Genomic DNA, 19,414 nt, shown 5'->3' with positions numbered 1-19,414 from the left:
TCTGGATGATTATACGACTTAATGATTGGAGCATTTATCTCATAAATGATTTATTTTTTTTTCTTTCAAATTTGATCTTCACATATACGCTCATAAAGCCTTTGTCGCTTTGTTGATGGCCAGGGAAAGAAAATCAGCCTATATCTATCCCACAATTAAACAATCAAGGTAACGACCTGCAGCCATAAATTATTATCAAAAAAAAAAAAAGAAAAAGAAAAAAAAGAGCACAACATCCTTTGACACTACGACGCCACATGTCAGCTTCGCCCGATAAAAACCCCACAGCAGGAAATTTAGCCGTATCTCGCGAGGTTGAACCTCTCAACTACAAAACATGTTTTTCTGCAAACTTGCTCTAAAAACCTGGAAGACAGCTTTGTGTGTCAGACTAATAAACGCCAGGGGACAGTTTCTGTACGCGCTGCGACAGACTGTGGGGTGGATGAGAAAGTTATCGTAGCCTGAACACTGATTGATACGTATGTGTTTGAAAGTATGCCACAAACACAAACAAAAGTTGGCTCTTCTGTCCGTATGCGGTTATTTTTCCTCGTGCTGTTACAAATCTGACCAAAGGGTGTATTTACACTAGGGGCTTTGTTTTTTTATGACCAACAGGCCCGTTTTGAGATGTTTGAAAAGCTTTTCTCAGTCTGGGCTAAAAGCAGAAGTGTGGCCTTCTCGGCCTGGATGTAGAGTTTTTGTCTCTTTGCTCCTTCAGATGTCATTGTCTTTAAAAAAACCCAAAACAAAACAAAACCCAAAACAAAACAAAAACACTCTGATGAGTCTGTACAAACTGTAACTGTCCTCACTGCAGTCAGCATTTTGTGCTCCTGGTGCGGAAAACATCTACGACCCTCCTCCAACTGTGGGTAATGTGCAGGTGTCTGCCCACAGTCTTATACCACGGTACTGAGGGAGGAGGCGCAGTCTGCAGGCATGGAGGCGGGGGCGTGGCCATCTGTCGGTGTGTCGGGCCCCACCAGGAGGGTGCTGCTGTCTATGGAGTCCTCCCTCTCCTGACAGGACGGCGCGGAGTCTGGCACCGGGCCTGTCGCGTTGGGAATATTGGCCTGGAGCCCGTCACCCATGGCGTTCATCTGGCTCGGCACGATGGAAACCCCTCCATGCCCTGAAGATACAGACGCAGACAGAGAAGTGGGAAACGAGAGCGTTTATCACTCCGCGCATGACGATGTTTGTAAAGAACAAGAGAAAAGGATGTGCGCCTACCGAGGTCCACGTAGAGGAGGCTGTCTGGGTTTATGGAGGCTTCGTATGGAGGAGGGGGGTCGTCAGGATGCTGGATGTCGGGGTATTTGTAGGCTGCATAAGGCGGAGGAGGCTCTTGGAAATGAAAAGCGCCTCCCTCCCCATCATCGGACAGATGCAGGGGAGTGAGGCCAGTGCCGAAGGCGTCCGGGCCGTAGTCAAAGCCTGGGACTCGTCTTCCAAGGTTAAAGTGGTGCACTGAGATTAAAGCAGAGTTTAAAGTTTAAGGTGCATTTAAAGTGAGCTTTTTGGATTATTCAGACCATCTAATAATAATAATAATAATGGATTGCATTATCATCTCTGTCTTATCGCACTTAAGATGCTTTGAAGATGGCTACTGACCGAGAGTGGTCGCAGATATGGTTTCCGTTTCCAAAGCAACCACTTCAAAAACAACAAGATTGTAAGTTGTCACAAAAACTTTGTGCTGCCATCTCCAACAACCAATTTCCCCAATGTGACTGTAGCAACAGCCGAGACTGTTGTTACCCTAATTTGTATGAAGTATGAAGAAAAATAGAAATAAATGTAAAATAGAAATAAAAAAACAAACAAATACATTTTAGATGTATAAAGCATAAAACTAGAGGGGAAATTAAATGAATTAATAAAAATAAGTAGCTTAAAACATAAATATCAATATTTAGAATGAATTTCAACATTTATTTTATTTATTTATTTACTGTTGTTTGTGGCCGTTTTTGCCATCCTTATGAGTTTTCACTTTTAGAAAGGAAGATTTTTATCTCAGCATTTTAAATCGTTCCTCAAACAGACAAAGATTAAAAAGTGACCACAGGTGTAAACTTTGGATCTCAGTGCTGCAACACTTTACTCACAGTTCCCTCCAATCAGCGTTTCGATGCGTTCACGTCTTCTCTGACGGAGTCTGTGTACCATGAAGAGCAGCAGAGAGAGGATAAGGAAGGACGAGATGCAGCTGACGATCAGCCTCATCCCGCTGGCCATCGAGTCAAACAGACTATTCCCATCTGACGGAGAAGACGGGAAAAATCGAATCAAATCAGGATTATGTCCTTGCAAACGTACTTAGTTAAAAACTTTCTTTTGCTGAGCTTCGAAGGAAATTCTGCACCGTTTATGTGTGAATGTGACACAATTTGCACATTAAACAACACAAACAACACATCTTTTTCTTGCAGCACTATTTAGAAGAGAAGCAGGAGCTAATTGTTTATATAAATGAGGCAATTTGAATCCTCCTGACTCATGTAACTTAATCTACTGAATATCAAACAGTGTAAAAATGTGTAGGTGACGAATCGTGATGCAGAATAACATCTTATAGGACTACGACCACTGGAAGGCTTCTAATCACTGATGATCATTACACACTGGTGGTGGTTTGTAACCAGTGGGATGCGTTCGGATGCGGTGGTAGTACCTGGATCGAGGCAGGTGAACTTGCAGCACTCTTTGGGATCCTTGCGGAAGTGCTGGCAGCCTTGTGGCCGCTCACACAGCGCGGCGACGCACATCTCAGGCTCGCCGTCATGACACGTGCAGCTGAGACACGGGTCGTCTCCCTTGGGGGTGAAGTAGTAGCCCTCGTTTACGACATTGTCTTTTATATCCACGCACGTTTGCCCTGTGGCACAGAGAATATCAAAATAAACACATGGCCCCAGCGGAGCAAATAACTGACACATTTTTGATAACAAACAGAAAATTAACCCATACTCCTCTTGCACAGAAACGGAAACTTCTTGTAGCAGTTCTCAGCGTGCCAGCTGTGCAGGCCTCGCTCGTTCATGCTTTTGTACTGAAAGCGCTGCAGCTGCGCACAGAAGACATTGTCTTGGGTGGCGGAGGCCTCCCCCAAGTCTTTCAGACCCTCAGGAGGCAAAAACACCTGCATAGAGCCTGAATACAAACAATTCACACATTAAAGCATTCAAATAAATTACAGAAGACAAACAGCACATGTAGGTATTTCATAAAGCTGAATCTTTTATACCTTTGTATGCTACTTCCCAGCGGCCATCCAAGGAGTGGCTCTGATTGGTGATCACATACTGGTAACCCACCCAAAATCTGAAACAAACAACACCACTTACACCATGTCTAGTGATTACGCATTAGCTACTACCAGCCACTAGATGGCCTGCAACCAGCTACAGAGCAGTATAACATCTAAAACAACAAGCACACGCACTTCACTGCAATATCTTCCTTATTAAAAAAACAAAAACAAACCAGAATTAATGCGGAAGTTTAACGACTGAAATGAGATCTCTGTTCAGGAACTGAAACCTGACAGCTTATTTCTGTGGCAATAAAGAAAACTTACTTGCACTGATCTCTGCACACTTTATCGTCAAAGTCCACCTCGATCTTCAGTATGAACTGCAGCTCCTCGTTGGTCACAAATGTGGCCAACGAGCCGTTGACTTTCTGACACGTATCCACGGCCTGCCAGTAGTTCTCGTTCTTCAGGTACACTTTGTAGCAGCTCGCTGTTTTCTCGTAGTGATGCCACCCGCTGGGGCATTTCTCTGCAGACAGAGAAGACAAGAGTGAGCACATGATCACCATGCAGATTCGATTCAAATAAACCTGCTGAGAGCAAAGTGAGATGCTTACTGTTGAAGCGCACCGGCTGAGCCACACCGATGACGTCTTCCACCTGGTCGTACCCACTGCCATAACGAAACCTCTCCTCTTTTATAACAGCACAAATGAAGACAAAAAGGTTAAAAAAAATGGACTTGTTTGTATGTTCTGCCATAATAAATGTAACTGAGAACAACAGATGGTGTTTTCAGTGTGTAGGATAATTGTTAACAGCCCGCGATAATATTTAGAAGTCAAAACCACCACACATCAGTGAAATTAAAATATATACTGAGGCTGATCTGAGGAATATGAAAGCAGAAGCAATGCTTTGCTGACTGTGCAGATAGCATCCTCTACTGTGTTTTATCAGGAGTTCACAGAGACTAAAGTCTAGACTGAGGGAAGCACCCCAGTACTGTCTATGTGCAACACAATATAATATACACTTTTTAATGACAAAGTTGTTAATGTGATGGATCTCTTGCTACTCTTTGACTAGCTAGTGAGAAAATAACGTACGTAGGTATGTTACAAACTATAAAGAAAACACACTGTCTCAATTGTGGCATCTTTACTACTTTTTCTTAGTATAAACTAGAAGAAAAAGATCAGATTTAAAAATGGGAAATATGCTTGGAGATTTTAGAGCACATATGATATATCAGCAGATAATAGGTGTTTACCGATATTGGCATTTATAACAGCTAATAAATGAGCATTTAAAATGTGAAAAGACAAGAGAAACAGCCTTCAACTGCTTTTCTGTGTTGATGCTGCATAATCTGTCCACCAGAGGGCCCTCTGCAACTTCCCTGTTAGCAAAACACCTCTGGCACAACAACCAGAGGTGTGTTGCTTTTTGTGATGGTGGCTATATTGGACAACGGATGCTGGATTTGGAGCAGGCAGGAAGGAAGAGAGGACGACCTCAGAGGAGGTTCATGGATGTGGTGATGTAGAAAAGAGGACAGGCTGGTGTGAGACAATGGCGACCCCTGAAGGGAGTAATGGGTAGCAGATAAAAAAAGACTTTCTCTGTTACATGACTCAATGAGATTTTGTTTTTTTACTGATGCTTCAAAAAGGAAGGAACTGCAGGCTATAAAAACAGCAAATACTGATGAACTTAACTGAAAAAACACCACCAAATTTGAGGAGCATACACTTTGTTTACATTTATAACAGCATTTATTTTGATTTTGCACTGAGATTCATGACAACTAGAGATGGCACGATACCACTTTTTTATGTCCGATACCGATATCATAAATTTGGATATCTGACGATACCGATATGAATCCGATATAGTGTAATTTTTAAATCAATAAAACTTCTTTTTTATCTTGCTGCATTTTATGTTCATACTCAAGTTTAAAAACAAAACAAAACACTAAAGCTATTCTGTTATACTTGTATGCAAAAAATACACTGCACCCAAAATATTTCATAGTTCAGCAACACTGATCAATCTAATAAACTAAACCTGCTCAATCCTTCCTATTTAAAGAGTATTTAGCAGAAATATTAAACAACCTAACTAACAGGGTTGCCAACTACCAGCAGAAAAAAATAGGGAAAAGCTAGATATTTTAAATGAGAATAAGAAAGAAAAGTATGTCCTTGTGCCCCCTTTTCCCTGTTAATGCCCTATCGGCCCCCCTGCATAACTTTGCTAGATCCGCCCCTGCACAGTTACCAGCCGTCAGCTACATTGAAAAGGATCCTGGTGTAGAAAGTAATATTAAATAAATTCTAACAACAGCTTATCAAGCTTAAACGTGCTGCTGTTGTTCAGCCGCTGGTTTCCTCTTTCTGGTGCAAAGTGGGCCAAAAACTAACAAGAGAGACAGACTCGCGACAGAAAAGCCGATCAGCCGATCATTGATCAGTTTCATGATTGAAGTAACAGCAGGAGAGAGAGAGAGAGAGAATGAGAGGCAGTCGCTCCATAGATCTGTTGTTAAGCTTAACGTGGGAATGCTTTACAAACATTCACAGATGAACTTACACACTTGCTTTACTTCTCTCTGCGTTAACTTTCTCGGAGATGAAATGCCGGTTTGGTAGCGAGGCTCCAAATGCTCGACCAGACCGCCGAGAGGTCTCGCACGCCACAGCCGCTCTATCACGTGACGCATACTGCTCTGATGTGCTAAGGTTATGAGCTGAGTTACGCATGTGAGGTGCTTTCGTGATATTTAATGGATCGGATTACATTTTTTATTTCTCTCCGACATCCGATCCAGTAATTTAGGTCAGTATCAGACCGATACTGATATATAATATCGGATCAGTCCATCTCTGATGACAACAATCTGTAGCCACAGTTTTCACTGCATACAGTGACTGGCCTTCAGCTGGGTATTTTCCACTTTTCAGTTTCTCAACTGTAAAGTTGAGACGTTTCTTCTTGCATCGGCCACTCTGCTGTTATTATAAGATTGAAGGGTTGCTTCACCTTTTAGTGTTATTAAAAAAGTCAAATGCCCTAACAAGAACAAAGACTCTCCAGCAAGCCGCTGATTAACGTGACAATAAGCCCTTGCTGTGACTTGAGTAAGGCTTGCATTTCTCAGTAAGCTCACACTTAAAAAAACAAAAGGTCAGCAGTCGTCCCTCTAAACATGCAGACTATCAGATATATGAACTTGTCCAGTTTTACTGCTGAATAAACAGAAAGAAAAAGAAGCAGAAGGAAATTACTTCTCAACTTCTTAAGCTGTTCTGTTAAAAATGTGGTTTTACTGCAGAATGAATAGACTTCAGTGTGAACCCTTAATCGTTTAACAGCAGTGCCGGCATGGAGCGTTAACTCGGAGCGTGCACGGCTGCTGTATGGAGGTCACATGCTGCACTCAATCCTTTCACTAACTCCTGTTATGCTGTTAGAGATCTCGGGATAAGGTCTTTCTAGATTTAAGCGGAGAACAATAGGATTTTGGTCAAAGGCTTAGTGACATCTATGCAGTGTAGGACAGATGAACCAGCAGTAAACAAAAACAGAGACACATGTGCAGCCACTCAGCCTTTAACCCTTCTTCCCCCTGCCATCTGACGCTGAGCGGACTCACTGTGAGGGACTATGAGGTCTACAAAACCACATCTGAGCTGCTGAGCAAAAGCAAATTAGTGAGACAGGACTGTTTATGTGGGTGGTTATTGTATTAAATGCAACTGTGCCATGCTGCAGTTCAGACAGGGACGCAAGGGCCAAGATTTACTATTTTTACGTTTGGTATGAAAAACCTCTGTGATAAAAACAAAGCTATTGTCAGTATCTGTTGAAGAGGTGCACTGAAAGGAGTGGATGCAGGTATTTAAAAGTCATAAAACCTGATCTACTAATGCTAAAGGCAGGTGATTTTACTGCCAACTGTGCTGAATTTAACTCAGTTATCTGGAATGAGAAGGAGAGATGGCATGTGTTCAAAGTAGAAAAACTTAAGTCTGAGCACCGCATATTTCTGGCCCTCAATACTACCGATATTCACCCAAGTGACATGTATCCTAATTTTCCACTTCCGAACTTGCTGAGTAACATACATACACACTGAACACCAAACGTGTGAATGCTCAGTGTCAAAAATAGCACTGTGAAAAAAAAAAACACTGACATGGGGCCATGATCAGCTGGCCCTGATTTTTCTGAACAAGAAAAGAAAGAAACAGATATTCTGGCTTCATCCAGTTCAGACCCAGTTAGTATTCCAACGGTCTCCTGTAGTGCAAAAGCATGTTTATGGATGGTGTGCGAATTGCTATGTATCCGTGTTCCTGTGGGATTACGCTTTAGCAGGAAATCTACAACCTAACTATGTCAAAACTGAACGCATTAGCCTTACATGCACCTCCCTAGAAATGTAACCACACATCGGGTTAATGCAGCCCACAACTACTCTGATTGGTCAATTATTCCTGTGTATGTCTGGCTACTTTTTGGTTCAGTTTTTTATCAGTGAGAGCATAAAATCATCGCCTTAATGTAAGGAATAATAATCAATATTAGAACTCACAAATATCAGCAAATTCCTGGAGGGAGATTGTTGAAACTATCAGAATGAACACGAGGGAGTGTACAAAGAAATTGAAAAAGTCCCCTCAAGCCCCCGAAGAACACTGACCACAACAAAGCACTGACATTGCCTGGCATCGCATGGAACACCAGGACACGACCACACTGTAATTAACATGTAATGCACCAGCACAAGAGTAAGTGTAAGCTTGGGCTCCACAAAGCTTCCCTGCACAGGTCTGGCGCACTGGTGACCTGTCCAGGGTGTAGCCAGGTGGGATAGGCGGGTTAACTCCAGCCTCCCTACAACCATGAGCTGGATAACCGGTTTAGATGGAAGGAGATTACCCAGAAAACAAAAACATATTGATTTTCCTTCAGCTGCCTCTCATTGATCTGAGCTGCCATGCCCTTTCAAAGAGAAAGCACATGTCCTGTTCATCCTGTTCTTTTACTCCATCATATTCCTTAGTACACACTCACTCAATCAACTCTTCTGTATGTAGATGGCACTGCTCATTAATGACATGGACTAGCAGCGTCTTTGTTTACAAACTGAGGCACTGATGGCTGATCACCTGCAGAAAACTTCCATTTACCCTGCATACTAAATCTGTGCATATATTCACCTGAACGTCTCTCAGTTTGGCTTGATTAGATTGCGCTACATCCTCCACACCTGTATTCAGAGCTGCTCAGCTGTGGTCTGATCATCCAAGCGTGAAAAGGTTCTAAAAGGTTCTGGGTGTTGCTAGTCTTTCCAAAAATCAATCATGTTATGGGTGTTAGGTAACAGACTGGGTGTGAAAGGGCTTAAGTGAGCCATACTCACGGGGACAGTCCATCTCGTCACTCTTGTCCTCACACGCTGTCCAGCCGTCACACTGCCAGGACATCGGGATACACTGCATCTTCCCACTGCGGCAGGCAAACTGCCCGGGGCTGCAGCGCTGCTCTGAAATACACACAAAAAAAGAGGGTTTGTGTGGTTAAACCTGCACATAACCAAGGCCTTTTTCCTAAGAAGAGAAAACCATTTAAACTCAGAGTGCAGCAGTCTGAATGGCGCCGTGTGAGCTTTCAAGGCAGTTAATAAAATAAGATGTCTGAGATGGCGAATGGGTAAACGTACAATTAGAGCTGCTTGATCACGGCAAAAATCATCATCACCATTACTTCGTGAGTATTGACATTGGGATGATTTAACACAACTGCTTACACGCTCAAAACAAAAACAATAACAACAACAAAAAACAGGCCAAATGCAAAGGAAAGGGATGCACTTTGTGGCAAAACAAGAGCATTATTGGAAAACACACAACGTTATTATGTTAATAAATGAGTGGAAGACAAAACTGTAACTGAATTAAAATTCAATCAACTGTGCTTCCTGTGATCGTGACTGTCCTAATTATTAAGCAAGGGGTACTCTTAGGACAGAGCTACTGTCCTAAGAGTAGCTCTGCCACTTTAACAGAATTTGTCTGGTATTTCCTTTGACGTAGTGTCATTTCTGTGTGTGCGCAGCCTAGGAAGTAATAGTGACCCTTAAGCCCCTTGCTTAAGGGTCTTTTTCCGCCCCTTGCTTAAGGGGCGGAAAAAAGGCACAGCCGCTAGCGATCATGTATGTTTGGATTTCTTAAACTTTATCAGAGATGTCGATCAACTGTAAGGAGGAAGATAATCTGCCGAGCCATTTCATCATGTCTGCAAGCCACTGCGTTATGTTTATAGCCTGACATTAATAGAATCTGCTGCTAAGAGTATTTCATGATATTCAGTAACATTAGAGTGCTGAGGATAAAACAGTACTCCTGCAAGCAGTTCAGTGATGACAGCAACTCAAGAAGAAGCCTAAGGCACACAGCAGACAATACTGAACTTTTATGTTCTGTCTGTTTAGCGGCCTATGAAATAAACTGAGCTTTCCCGATGCAGTTAAACAGCTCAGTGGGCAGTGTCAACATTACTGATCATCAGATCAATAACTTCTCACTATTTGCTTGTTTTTAGATTGTTATAGAAAAGGGTAAGTTCAACATACCCAGGATATCGCTTGCCTTTACTTAAGCTGTCATATGAAAGTACATATACTTCTGTTAAGTGTTTCCAGCTGGGCGTCGTGTACCTGGAGTCGAATGTTTTAACCGATGCATGAAACGATACTTTTTTAGACATAAGTGGTAACGGCCGCCGCTTTCTTTGTGAGTATTTATTACACGGCGTGCTGCGGGGAAAAGCCTGTTCTAACGTTTGAGTCTAAGGTTTATTTTTTAGCACCTGATGACTCTTTTTTGCTTCTCATCCGTAAACACTCTGCATGCTCTTTCACGTGATTCAGTTTATTTTGAAAAGTCTTAACAGGATCTTGATCTTTATTCTGAAAGGTTTATGTGGAAAATAAACAAGCGGACACCAATGGTTTTATCATTGTTGTTTCTAACGACAACGCATAAAAACAGGCGCTTGTCCATCCGTAGTGTGGTTATATTAAATATAAGAGAAAGAGAGAACTTTAAGAAATTAATATAGCCACCACAGTGACCATCAAAATAATGAAAAAATATTGCCGTAAACAGTTTATTTTGCGACACCACGAAACAAACGATAGCGTAAAATGAAGCAATAGACGTTTTTATATCGTCATTCGATATATATCGTTATATCGAACAGCCCTAGGACATGAAGTGAATGAAAATAAAAACTGAAATTTAAGTTCCTTTCCTTAATACAGGGTATTATTTTCAACAATAGATTTAACAGTCCTGCCCATTAGAGATCAGACTGTGTTAGATAACTAAAATATGTTTTAGCCCACCTGGTTTATATTAAAATATAAATTTGACTGCTTTAAAAGGACTTTTAGTTTAATACAGGGTGACTCTTATATTGAAAATCTGCTTGAAAACCCCAAAAACATACTGTGCTTACCTGACAATAATCTTGCCAGAGCTACCCGCGGACCTGAAACAAATAGAAAAAAAATAAATAAAGTGACTAGCCTGTATATCAGTGTGTCGTCTTTCAAAAAAAAATGTAAAAATATATTTCATTTAATCCAGTCTGATTTTTAAAAAAAAGTTACATTTTTTTATCCTTTTTATGCTGCTCGTGATTTTTTCTTTATTTCTTACTGTCACCTGTTCTCTCCACCCCCTTGTTTGTGAGGACACAGGTAGTCATGTAAACCTGCAGAGGAGCTGCATCACCCACTTGCCTGACAAATATAGCAACGCTATTTTTTCTTAGAAGAGAGAGAAAGGGAGAAAAAAAAAAAGCTTATTTAATTTAAAACCAGACCTCCAGCTTTGAAAATCAACACAGCTGCGACCACAACCTACACTGGACTTCAGTGTTAAGTATTATTTATTTGTACTACAGGTGGCGCAAAATAAATAAGCAATTACAAGAAAAAAAATCAGATTTCCCAAATAAAAGCTGTCAGTTGAGTTAGTTTTGATGTCAGATTTTCAAAATAAATGTTATTTCCCAGATGTCGGACTTTATTACCATCATACTTTTATAGCCAAACTATTTAGCTACCGTTCTTTTGCAACAAGCATTAAAGCCCAACAACACCACCGGATTTCCAGAAAGCCTAGTTCTGATTGCTGCAACCTTACTGCACAAGGATTTCTTAGAAACTAACAACACTGTGGGAACTTCTCACTGGGCTTTACACCATGATTTAAACATTAAAAAGTTTTTTCTAGTACTGGACTATACATCCCTATTTTATAGGGAAGCAGGATGAAGAAAAAAAAAAGACACTGTGGCTGGGATGAATTCATTGCAATTTGTTCTTGGAGGCATTACAAAGCTACCAGTTCATCTATATTTTAGTGTAATGCTTGTCCAAGGGTTAAACAGCAGCAGAGTTGTTAATTTAAGCTTAGGAAAGCTAATGTTAGATCAAAGCAGTGCTACTGAACCTGTAACCCTTAAGGTTAACAAGATCACACAGTCCACGGGTGTTTTAATTGCCATCTCACACAGAAATGTCACCTCTTGGTTAATGCTAAGTGGATTGAGGTGCATTACAGACACATCTCAGTCTCCAGGGAATGAGTGCATCATCAAACCTAACTGTGTGTCAAAATGACAGATAACTTTAAAGACATTAACAATTAAACACATTAGAGGGAGCTAATAATAATAATTCATCCTTGAGTTTATGATAAATAATTGTTGGCGGATGGGTTAAAAAGCTTTGTTTAATCAAACAGGGGCAGAAGGTGACAGCCCTTAGTTGGAAGCAGGCTTGTTTTAGAGTCCGATTTTTTTAATCTAATGCCCCAGTTTAATCAGTGCATTGAATGAAGCCTCGCTCAGATTCCCTCATATTTGCCCTCTTAAAGTCATGACATTATGACTGCAGGCCATCCTATTTCAAAAGTGAGGGGATTTCCCCTTTAAATGCTTCCACAGGGGGGATTTATACACTTTGGGAGGGATCAGGGTCAGTTTGAGCGTGCTGTGTTGGGGGGATAAGCCGGGTGAGAGACTGGAGGTCCGAATAACCGATTAGTAACGTGCAGGTAACTGGTTTGAGTCCCTGTTCAGATGAAGGCACTTCCTGTCTCTGTGATTAAGTTTCTGAATATTATCCCTTTTTCTCCAGAGTGTGATCCTAGGTGTCTTAAGTAGATTTAGATGTCTGCACTCTGTCAACTTCACATCTTTTAAGTCTCATAGAAATATGGAAGGAAAGCACATCAGACTTTGTCCACATTGGATGTCAATTCATCTTTGGAGCAATTTGGACCAGCCATTCTGGACCGGTGCAATGCTTTTAATTGTTTGGGGTATTTTCCTGCATTATAAATGCTAATTTGAGACCCTAGTTTCTGATATATAGTATTCTCTATGTGCAGGAAGCAAACAAGACTTTTATTAGCAGTTCTGGTTTCTATTTTGAGTCTTACTGACTAGCACAGACTTGGAAAATAGGAATACATTGGCTGAAATGAATCTCAAACACATCAACACTTGGTCCAATGACAATTCAGCTATTTATTGACTTTAAATAAAAATCTCCTTACTCATAGTCAGACTGCAAACAGTGACGGAAACACAAAAAAGGACATCCAGACTTATGTGTGATTTTTCTTTTATGTGGATACCCACAGGCTATGGTAGTAGCTCTGAAACTTGTTGGTTGTTATAGCTAAGGATTTTGGGAAGGGGCGACCCTGAAATTTGATCATGAGGACACCCTGACTTTCCATGCTTTTTATTTACAGAAAGATAAATAAAACACAGCCCAATAAAACCTCTGATAAAACCTCTGATATGCCACAATAAAAGCTGCTTCAAATCAAAATCCCTAATGTTTCAGTGGACACCAGCAATGCAGTTTATTGAAACTCGCAGGCTTTTATTGTGAAACATTTTCCTGTGTATTAAATATATTACAAACGAAATAACCAATTACCTTATAATGTACAGGTTTGCAGACTTGCTAAAGAAACCAAGCCTCTTGCTGTGTGTAGCTGAATAAACACTTTCATCAGAGAAGGATGTGAGCTTTTTCCTCTTCCCTACAAGGCTGCCAGATAATTGTAACAAATCCTCCGACAGGGAACAATATTTTAATTTAAAAATTTTTCCCCATACATTTCCCACTAATGAATATTGCAATAAGACTTGTTGCTAAGGCTAAGAAGCAAACAAAGCCAAATCCAGCTTGTTACTGGCTGACTCTTTATATAGCTACATGTGCTCCCTCAGAACTATAAAATACAAGCATATGTGCTCCATTTGAATAATGGCTGTCTGTGCACATCAGTATTCATGCTTTCAGTGCATATCTGGTATCTGTACTGCTTGAAAACCCACAAATGCTACTGGAATCAGAATAAGATGCCAGCAGCTGCCTGCTTTAGGTTATCAGACATTACAAGCTGAAATCAGGGCTTGTGCATATCCAACCTGTTCATATATCAGAATAACAATGATCAGGCAGTTATTGTTTTGTTACTGCTGCGGGAAAACACAAGGTCAGAAAATCATAGATCTCAGTTTAGTTAAAGGCAACAGGGGCAAAAAAAAACAACAACCAAAAAACCCCATCCCTTGCTGAGGCTTTTTTTCAGGATTTTATGATCTGTACATGTTGACAAAAGAATCAGCAAACACTGGTTACCCTGAGCGAAGTGAGCCTCTGCATCTCTTATATAACCGACAGGAAAGCACAATAAAGACTATGAGACTGCCCCAGCTCGGTCCCGCTCAAGTGTAACGGCACAGTGAACCAGCTTTGTGCACACGCTGCATCATCTCCAGCTGCTGCTGATTCATATCAGCACTGAGCTTTGCCGTTAAAAGCACTGTGTGGGTATGGACATTCATTTATTTCTTTTTCATTGCACCTTCTCACATTAACAAGCCATATTTTTATCCGCACCTTGTGCATGAAAGCACTGCTGGCCAGCTTCCTGTGATAATTAACCAAAGTAAAGCGCCTTTCCTGTGCTAACACTGTCAGTTCAGCTGTGAGACACACTTAATATTTAAAATGGTAAACAGAGCTGTGTGACTGGAAGCTACAATGTTATTAGAAAAAGTTAACGCTATTTCCAAAGTAAGTAGTGTCAAAGGGGCAATACGGATTATCTCTATAGACCAATTCACCATGTTAGCTATAAGATGCCTTATGAAATCAGTCCTTGAGTCACTTCTATATTATTTTAAATTCCTCTACAAAAGCAGTCCCCAGCAAACCAGGACGAGAAGTGTCAAAGTGAAAACGTTTTGCTCTACAGCCAGAAATGTGAAAGGGGATGAGGGCTGTCTTACAGCAATCCTGCAGAAGGAAGTAATTCACCCGTATAGACACTATTTACCCCATAAAACAACCAAATGGAAACCATAACTTAGCCTCATGTCTGGACAATGTTGACATCAAATTTCACGAGTTCTCTCAAGCGCCATATTATCTCATTTACTGCTTTTCGCTAGCTGCCAGAATACACGTACGCAGAGTTGTTTTACCCGCATGTCATGTTTCAAACATTTGCCTCAGTGACCTTTCAATAAACTGCATCACTGTATTATTGCGTGGCTGTACTTCAAGTCTACCTGTTAAAATTCTCAAACGATAAATGGCACAGGTTGAAACACCGCCAATTTTTTTGTGAAAAACAGACTACTGAACAGCCGACAGTGCAACACAAATTGGCTGCTCAGAAGCCAGACAAGACCCAAAGATTAGCTGACTGCAGCTCAAGTTTAAGCTGATGGTTGTGTCAGTCACACTACACAAAAACAACCAAGCTCTGTTCACTTTTATACGCTGTTGGCTGTGCTTAACCTCTTGACTCTTTTTTTTAGAGTGCAGACGGAAGTTTTTCACTCTCAGACAGCTCGGTTCACCTCTAGTCTCTGTAACCCACAGGACACATGCTAACCACTGGGCCTGTCATGTGCATTTCTGCTTTATCTTAACCATACAAACTGCTTCTAGCGTGTATTGTTATGCATCATGCAAATGCAGGAAACCTGCTGATTTGCCTTATTCGCACGTGAAACTCAGCGGGCCAATTGAGATGATCCCGATCACATACATTTGCCTTAAATAGGGCTGGGCGATATGACCCAAAATTCATATCTCGATATATTTTACCTGGACGGCGATATAAGATATATATCTCGATATATATTTTTTAAGCCATAAAGTAAGAACAAAAAGAGAGTTCTTAGTCAAAGCTGTGTCCCAGATGTCACACGGGCACTTTTATTAACATAGAGCATAGATGTACATAAAATTTACTCAAAAATAAATTATGAGCATTTATTAAATAATAATGCTCCATAAATAAAATAAAACAATGTTGTTTTTGTGCATAACAAAAAGCTCACAATTGTGCAGTCAAAATGTAAACTAAAAGATGCAGAACATAGTAACAAAGACAGATTTCATAGCTGCTCTGTTCCCAACTTCTACTGCGTGACTGACAGCATTGAGTTTGAAATCCTCTTTGTAACCACGTCTCTTAACAGGTGCCATTTACGGTCCTTATACACAGTAGGGTAATATTACGTTGAAGCACAGTACGTATCACTCCGCGAGGCTCCTCGGTAGCCGTAATGCTCTGACAATCCATCAACCGGTGCAGCACCGTAGCTTACCAAAGTCGTACTAAAACATTTTTTGACAGATTGCTGAGCGCTGTGTACCACATAAAATCGCTTCGCGGCCATCAAGCACAACCAGAATTCATACATAAGCCGCGCTGTCAACTTTTGAGAAAGGATTTTAGGCTGTGCAGGGCCTCTGGGCTGCATGGCGTTAGCGTGGTTAGCTCGTTAGCGTGGTTAGCTAGCTAACACGTTGACGGCGTCCAGCCCCACGCACGGGGCGATGCGCAGTAACTCGTTAACGGAGATTTGCCGTGTCCATCTTGTCGCTTCCTGCAGGTGAAGCGATGGGGGAGGAGGGGGAGTTGTGTTCAGTGAAGGAGGGGCGAGGCCGAGTAATGTTGCGTAAAGACAAAAGTGGACGAAAGAGAGGCAAACTTGCGGCTCCACAAGTATAGTTATAACGTAACATAGACTATATCGATATAAAGGATATTGTCACATCTTATATCTCGTATAAAAATATATCGATATTTTTTAAAAACTCGATATATCGCCCAGCTCTACCTTAAAATGTGTGACACTTCAGTGTTGCCTGCCTCATTGGAAAATGCATAATCTGAACCTTTGAGAGTTTGCTGGAGTCAGCTGTGAAACAAATGTAGAAAGCAGGTATGCCCTTTATAAGTATTAAAAATGTATAAGGATGATGTGGTTTAGCGGGTTACATCAATACCAAGTTAATGTCTCCACAACAGGAAGTCTTAAGCAATTATTTACATGTACGTTCAGATTTGGAGTTATACTCCCGCAGTCTTGATCTCAAGTCAAATGACCAAGTCATGGTTGAAATAGTGACAAAAAAAGACAGCCCAACTTATAAAAACACAAGATGATGCATTCACTCCTGAGCATTTAAGAAAATCATGACTGTACTCTTTGGGAACTCCTAATATAAATAAACATTTGCCCAGGGAACAAACCTCCACACGACCGGGCAATAAAAAGCACGCCCTGTTTGGTGTACCAATTGTTTTCTAGGCGGGAGGTTTCTCCTTTGGATCAAGGCAGACAATAAAGTGTTTATTCGTGAGTCTGAACTGATAGTCTGAACTGAATGTCAGGATCACAAGACCGGGATTAAAGCAAACCACAAGATGCATTTGGCCTTTCCCTGCTCAAATTGACATCTAAACAGCACCTTACAAGCTCTGCATTTGAAACAAAAGTTTACACTTACAGCAGAGACAAATAATAAACATTTTTACCTGTTTGGATTTCTATGACCTTCCAGGTGTATTTTATAATTATTCACTGTCACCAGGGGGCAGCATTTTACCAGTGGATGTGCTCAGGTCCTTTCAGACAAGAGCTGCTGTTTAACTGTTGGCATTTCTTTTTAGGTACTGCTGTTTCTTTTGTGCCAGGCTGCAATTATAAAAAGCCTCATTAAAGGTTACACTGACTCACTAAACCATCTTCGGGTGTAAAATGGTATTACACAAAAGTATAGCCCAGCACTAGTTCTTATTAAGTGGGCATCTCTTCAACACAATACACACAAGTCAAAGTGGTTGTTCCTAAACATCAGTTGATAATCTCTTACTTTGGGTGGTTTTTACAGATATGAAACAATATTGTGTTAAAATGGAGAGTAGTTTTACACACAAAAAAAATGCATTTCTTTGTTTAGGGATTTTATTGTTTCTTTTTCCTTTTCAAATGTTACAGTGTGTCCTGTGCAGGGGTGCCATGATATTTAAAACATAAATACTGCCATGATGTTAATAATAGACATAAATCAGAGTTCCTTTAGCTCAAAATGAGCTTTTGGCAGTGACTTTTGATATTGATCAGGGCGCATGTAGTTAAGGCAAAAAGCCTGGGTTACCTGATTTAACAAACATTTTCCTTTTATTGTATTTAAACTTAAATCAACTAAACTCAGCTTTAGAAAACTGAATTGCAACACACAATCCCCGTCTTTTGTGGAATCTAAAATATATATAATCATCTAAGAAAGGTGTTTTTCTGGCTACACTCCCTTACCATCACCCTGCACTAATGTGCTGCAGGTTTTTAGTGCAAGCAATTTGTCAAAATAAGACAAAACATCCAATAAATGAAGTTAAACTGAATTTTTCTATACAGATGTTTTTTTGACCACTATATTCATATAGTGGCACTACTAGCCCTGAGTATTAGCTTACGAGCTTATGTTGCCACAGAGACATATGACGCATTACCCTTTAATCTCTATTCATCAACTAAGAAGTTTCCTTTAGACAGCTTTATCGTTTTAGTCATCACACCGGTGTGTAGTGCGATGTGCCTGGGCTTGCAGCTCTATGATGTGAGACAGGTTTAGTGATGCAGGAGCATGAATCTCTGACATGCATTTCAAATTGAGGCTTCACGGCGGAAGCGGAGACCAACCCTGGAATGTAGTGAAGCCTAAATACACCTACATTGTTTACAAAGCTTTGGATTGAGCCAAGATATCGTTTCCACCTTGCGTAAGCATAATTAAGTGAATAAATGATTATGAGCTGTATCAAAGGGTCAAAACTAGACGGTTGACTCGAAGCGACCTTGTTTATTTTGACAACAACACACAGCCTTACTTGATTTTCAGGTGAAATAAATTATAATTTCGTTTAGAGATTTCAAGCTCGTGGGCATTACTTTAAAAGATTAAACAAAACAAGAGTGCCAGCAGCAGCAGTAAAGGGGTCCTCCCCGATGTCCAGCAGCAGCAGCAGCAGCAGCAGGAACACGGGTTAAAAAGTACCGGAGTCCCCGGCTTGTGGAGCAGGCCTCCCCGGTGAACCTGCCGCCCCCTGCCTCCAGCTCTAATCCGTTTCTCCCACTTTCAAGCGGAGCCCGGGGGGAATACATGCACAAGAAAAACAACTCGGAGAGGCTATTTACCTGCCCGTGGTGGGTCCGTTAAGGTGAGGACGAAGAGAAGAGAGAAGAGGACGAAACTGCTGCTGTCAGCTTTCGGCAACATTTATCCTCCATTCATAGTAACTCCTCTATCCAGAAATGTAAGATATATTCCGAGGATCTGCACCGCCGCCGCCCTTTCCGAAACTACACCGCGAAAAGCTGAACGCAATTTGTACCCATATTCACGCAGTTGGAGCGGCAGCTGAGGGAAGAAAACAGCGTGTGCACAAGCATAGTCGTACCGCTCAGCGACCAGGGTCGTGCTTCCGCGGGGCTAACGTTAGCTAGCTGAGCCGCTCTGCCGTTAACGTCCCGTCCCGCTGCTCGGTGCCGAGCGACTCTCATCCAAGATGGCCGCGGCCTCCCATCACAACAATCCCAAACATGCAGCGCGCACACACAGGCCATCAGCTGGAGGAGCCAGGGGCGGGGCTTACTGCGCGCGTGCGTGTTTGTGTGGGTGCTGAGGCCATTCAACTCTAAATATTATCGCTAGTTAAATATTTTCTTTGA

At 41.3% G+C, this 19,414-nt stretch overlaps 1 protein-coding gene across 2 annotated transcripts; it reads right to left on the bottom strand.

The window, feature by feature from the left end:
• Positions 1-49: 49 nt before the first annotated feature.
• Positions 50-19,310, bottom strand: dgcr2 (DiGeorge syndrome critical region gene 2). Of its 2 annotated transcripts, none has more exons than XM_085168299.1 (11): positions 18,881-19,310; positions 10,802-10,834; positions 8,703-8,825; positions 3,886-3,963; positions 3,593-3,797; positions 3,260-3,336; positions 2,977-3,165; positions 2,687-2,890; positions 2,121-2,273; positions 1,240-1,476; positions 50-1,138 (listed from the first exon to the last, which is right to left on the bottom strand). In XM_085168299.1, the coding sequence occupies exons 1-11, from the start codon at positions 18,960-18,962 to the stop codon at positions 906-908; spliced, it is 1,614 nt and encodes a 537-aa protein (XP_085024425.1). In that variant the 5' UTR covers positions 18,963-19,310; the 3' UTR covers positions 50-905. The 2 variants fall into 2 exon arrangements, with proteins under 2 accessions (XP_085024425.1, XP_085024426.1); XM_085168300.1 differs by having other exon boundaries at positions 2,983-3,165; positions 18,881-19,306.
• Between the last annotated feature and the right edge of the window lie 104 nt (positions 19,311-19,414).

Source organism: Neolamprologus multifasciatus, chromosome 7 (assembly GCF_963576455.1).
Source record: "Neolamprologus multifasciatus chromosome 7, fNeoMul1.2, whole genome shotgun sequence".
Classification (NCBI taxonomy): Eukaryota; Metazoa; Chordata; class Actinopteri; order Cichliformes; family Cichlidae; genus Neolamprologus; species Neolamprologus multifasciatus.
Note: the sequence above shows the minus strand (reverse complement) of the source record. Positions and strands in the feature narration are given on the sequence as shown.

Excerpts from the sequence above, each read along its gene's own strand:
- dgcr2 (XM_085168299.1), bottom strand. The coding sequence starts at position 18,962 with ATGTTGCCGAAAGCTGACAGCAGCAGTTTCGTCCTCTTCTCTCTTCTC. Across the intron at positions 3,166-3,259 it reads CTGGGAAGTAGCATACAAAG|GCTCTATGCAGGTGTTTTTG; the intron begins GTATAAAAGATT and ends GTTTGTATTCAG. Across the intron at positions 1,139-1,239 it reads CCTCCTCTACGTGGACCTCG|GGCATGGAGGGGTTTCCATC; the intron begins GTAGGCGCACAT and ends CTGTATCTTCAG.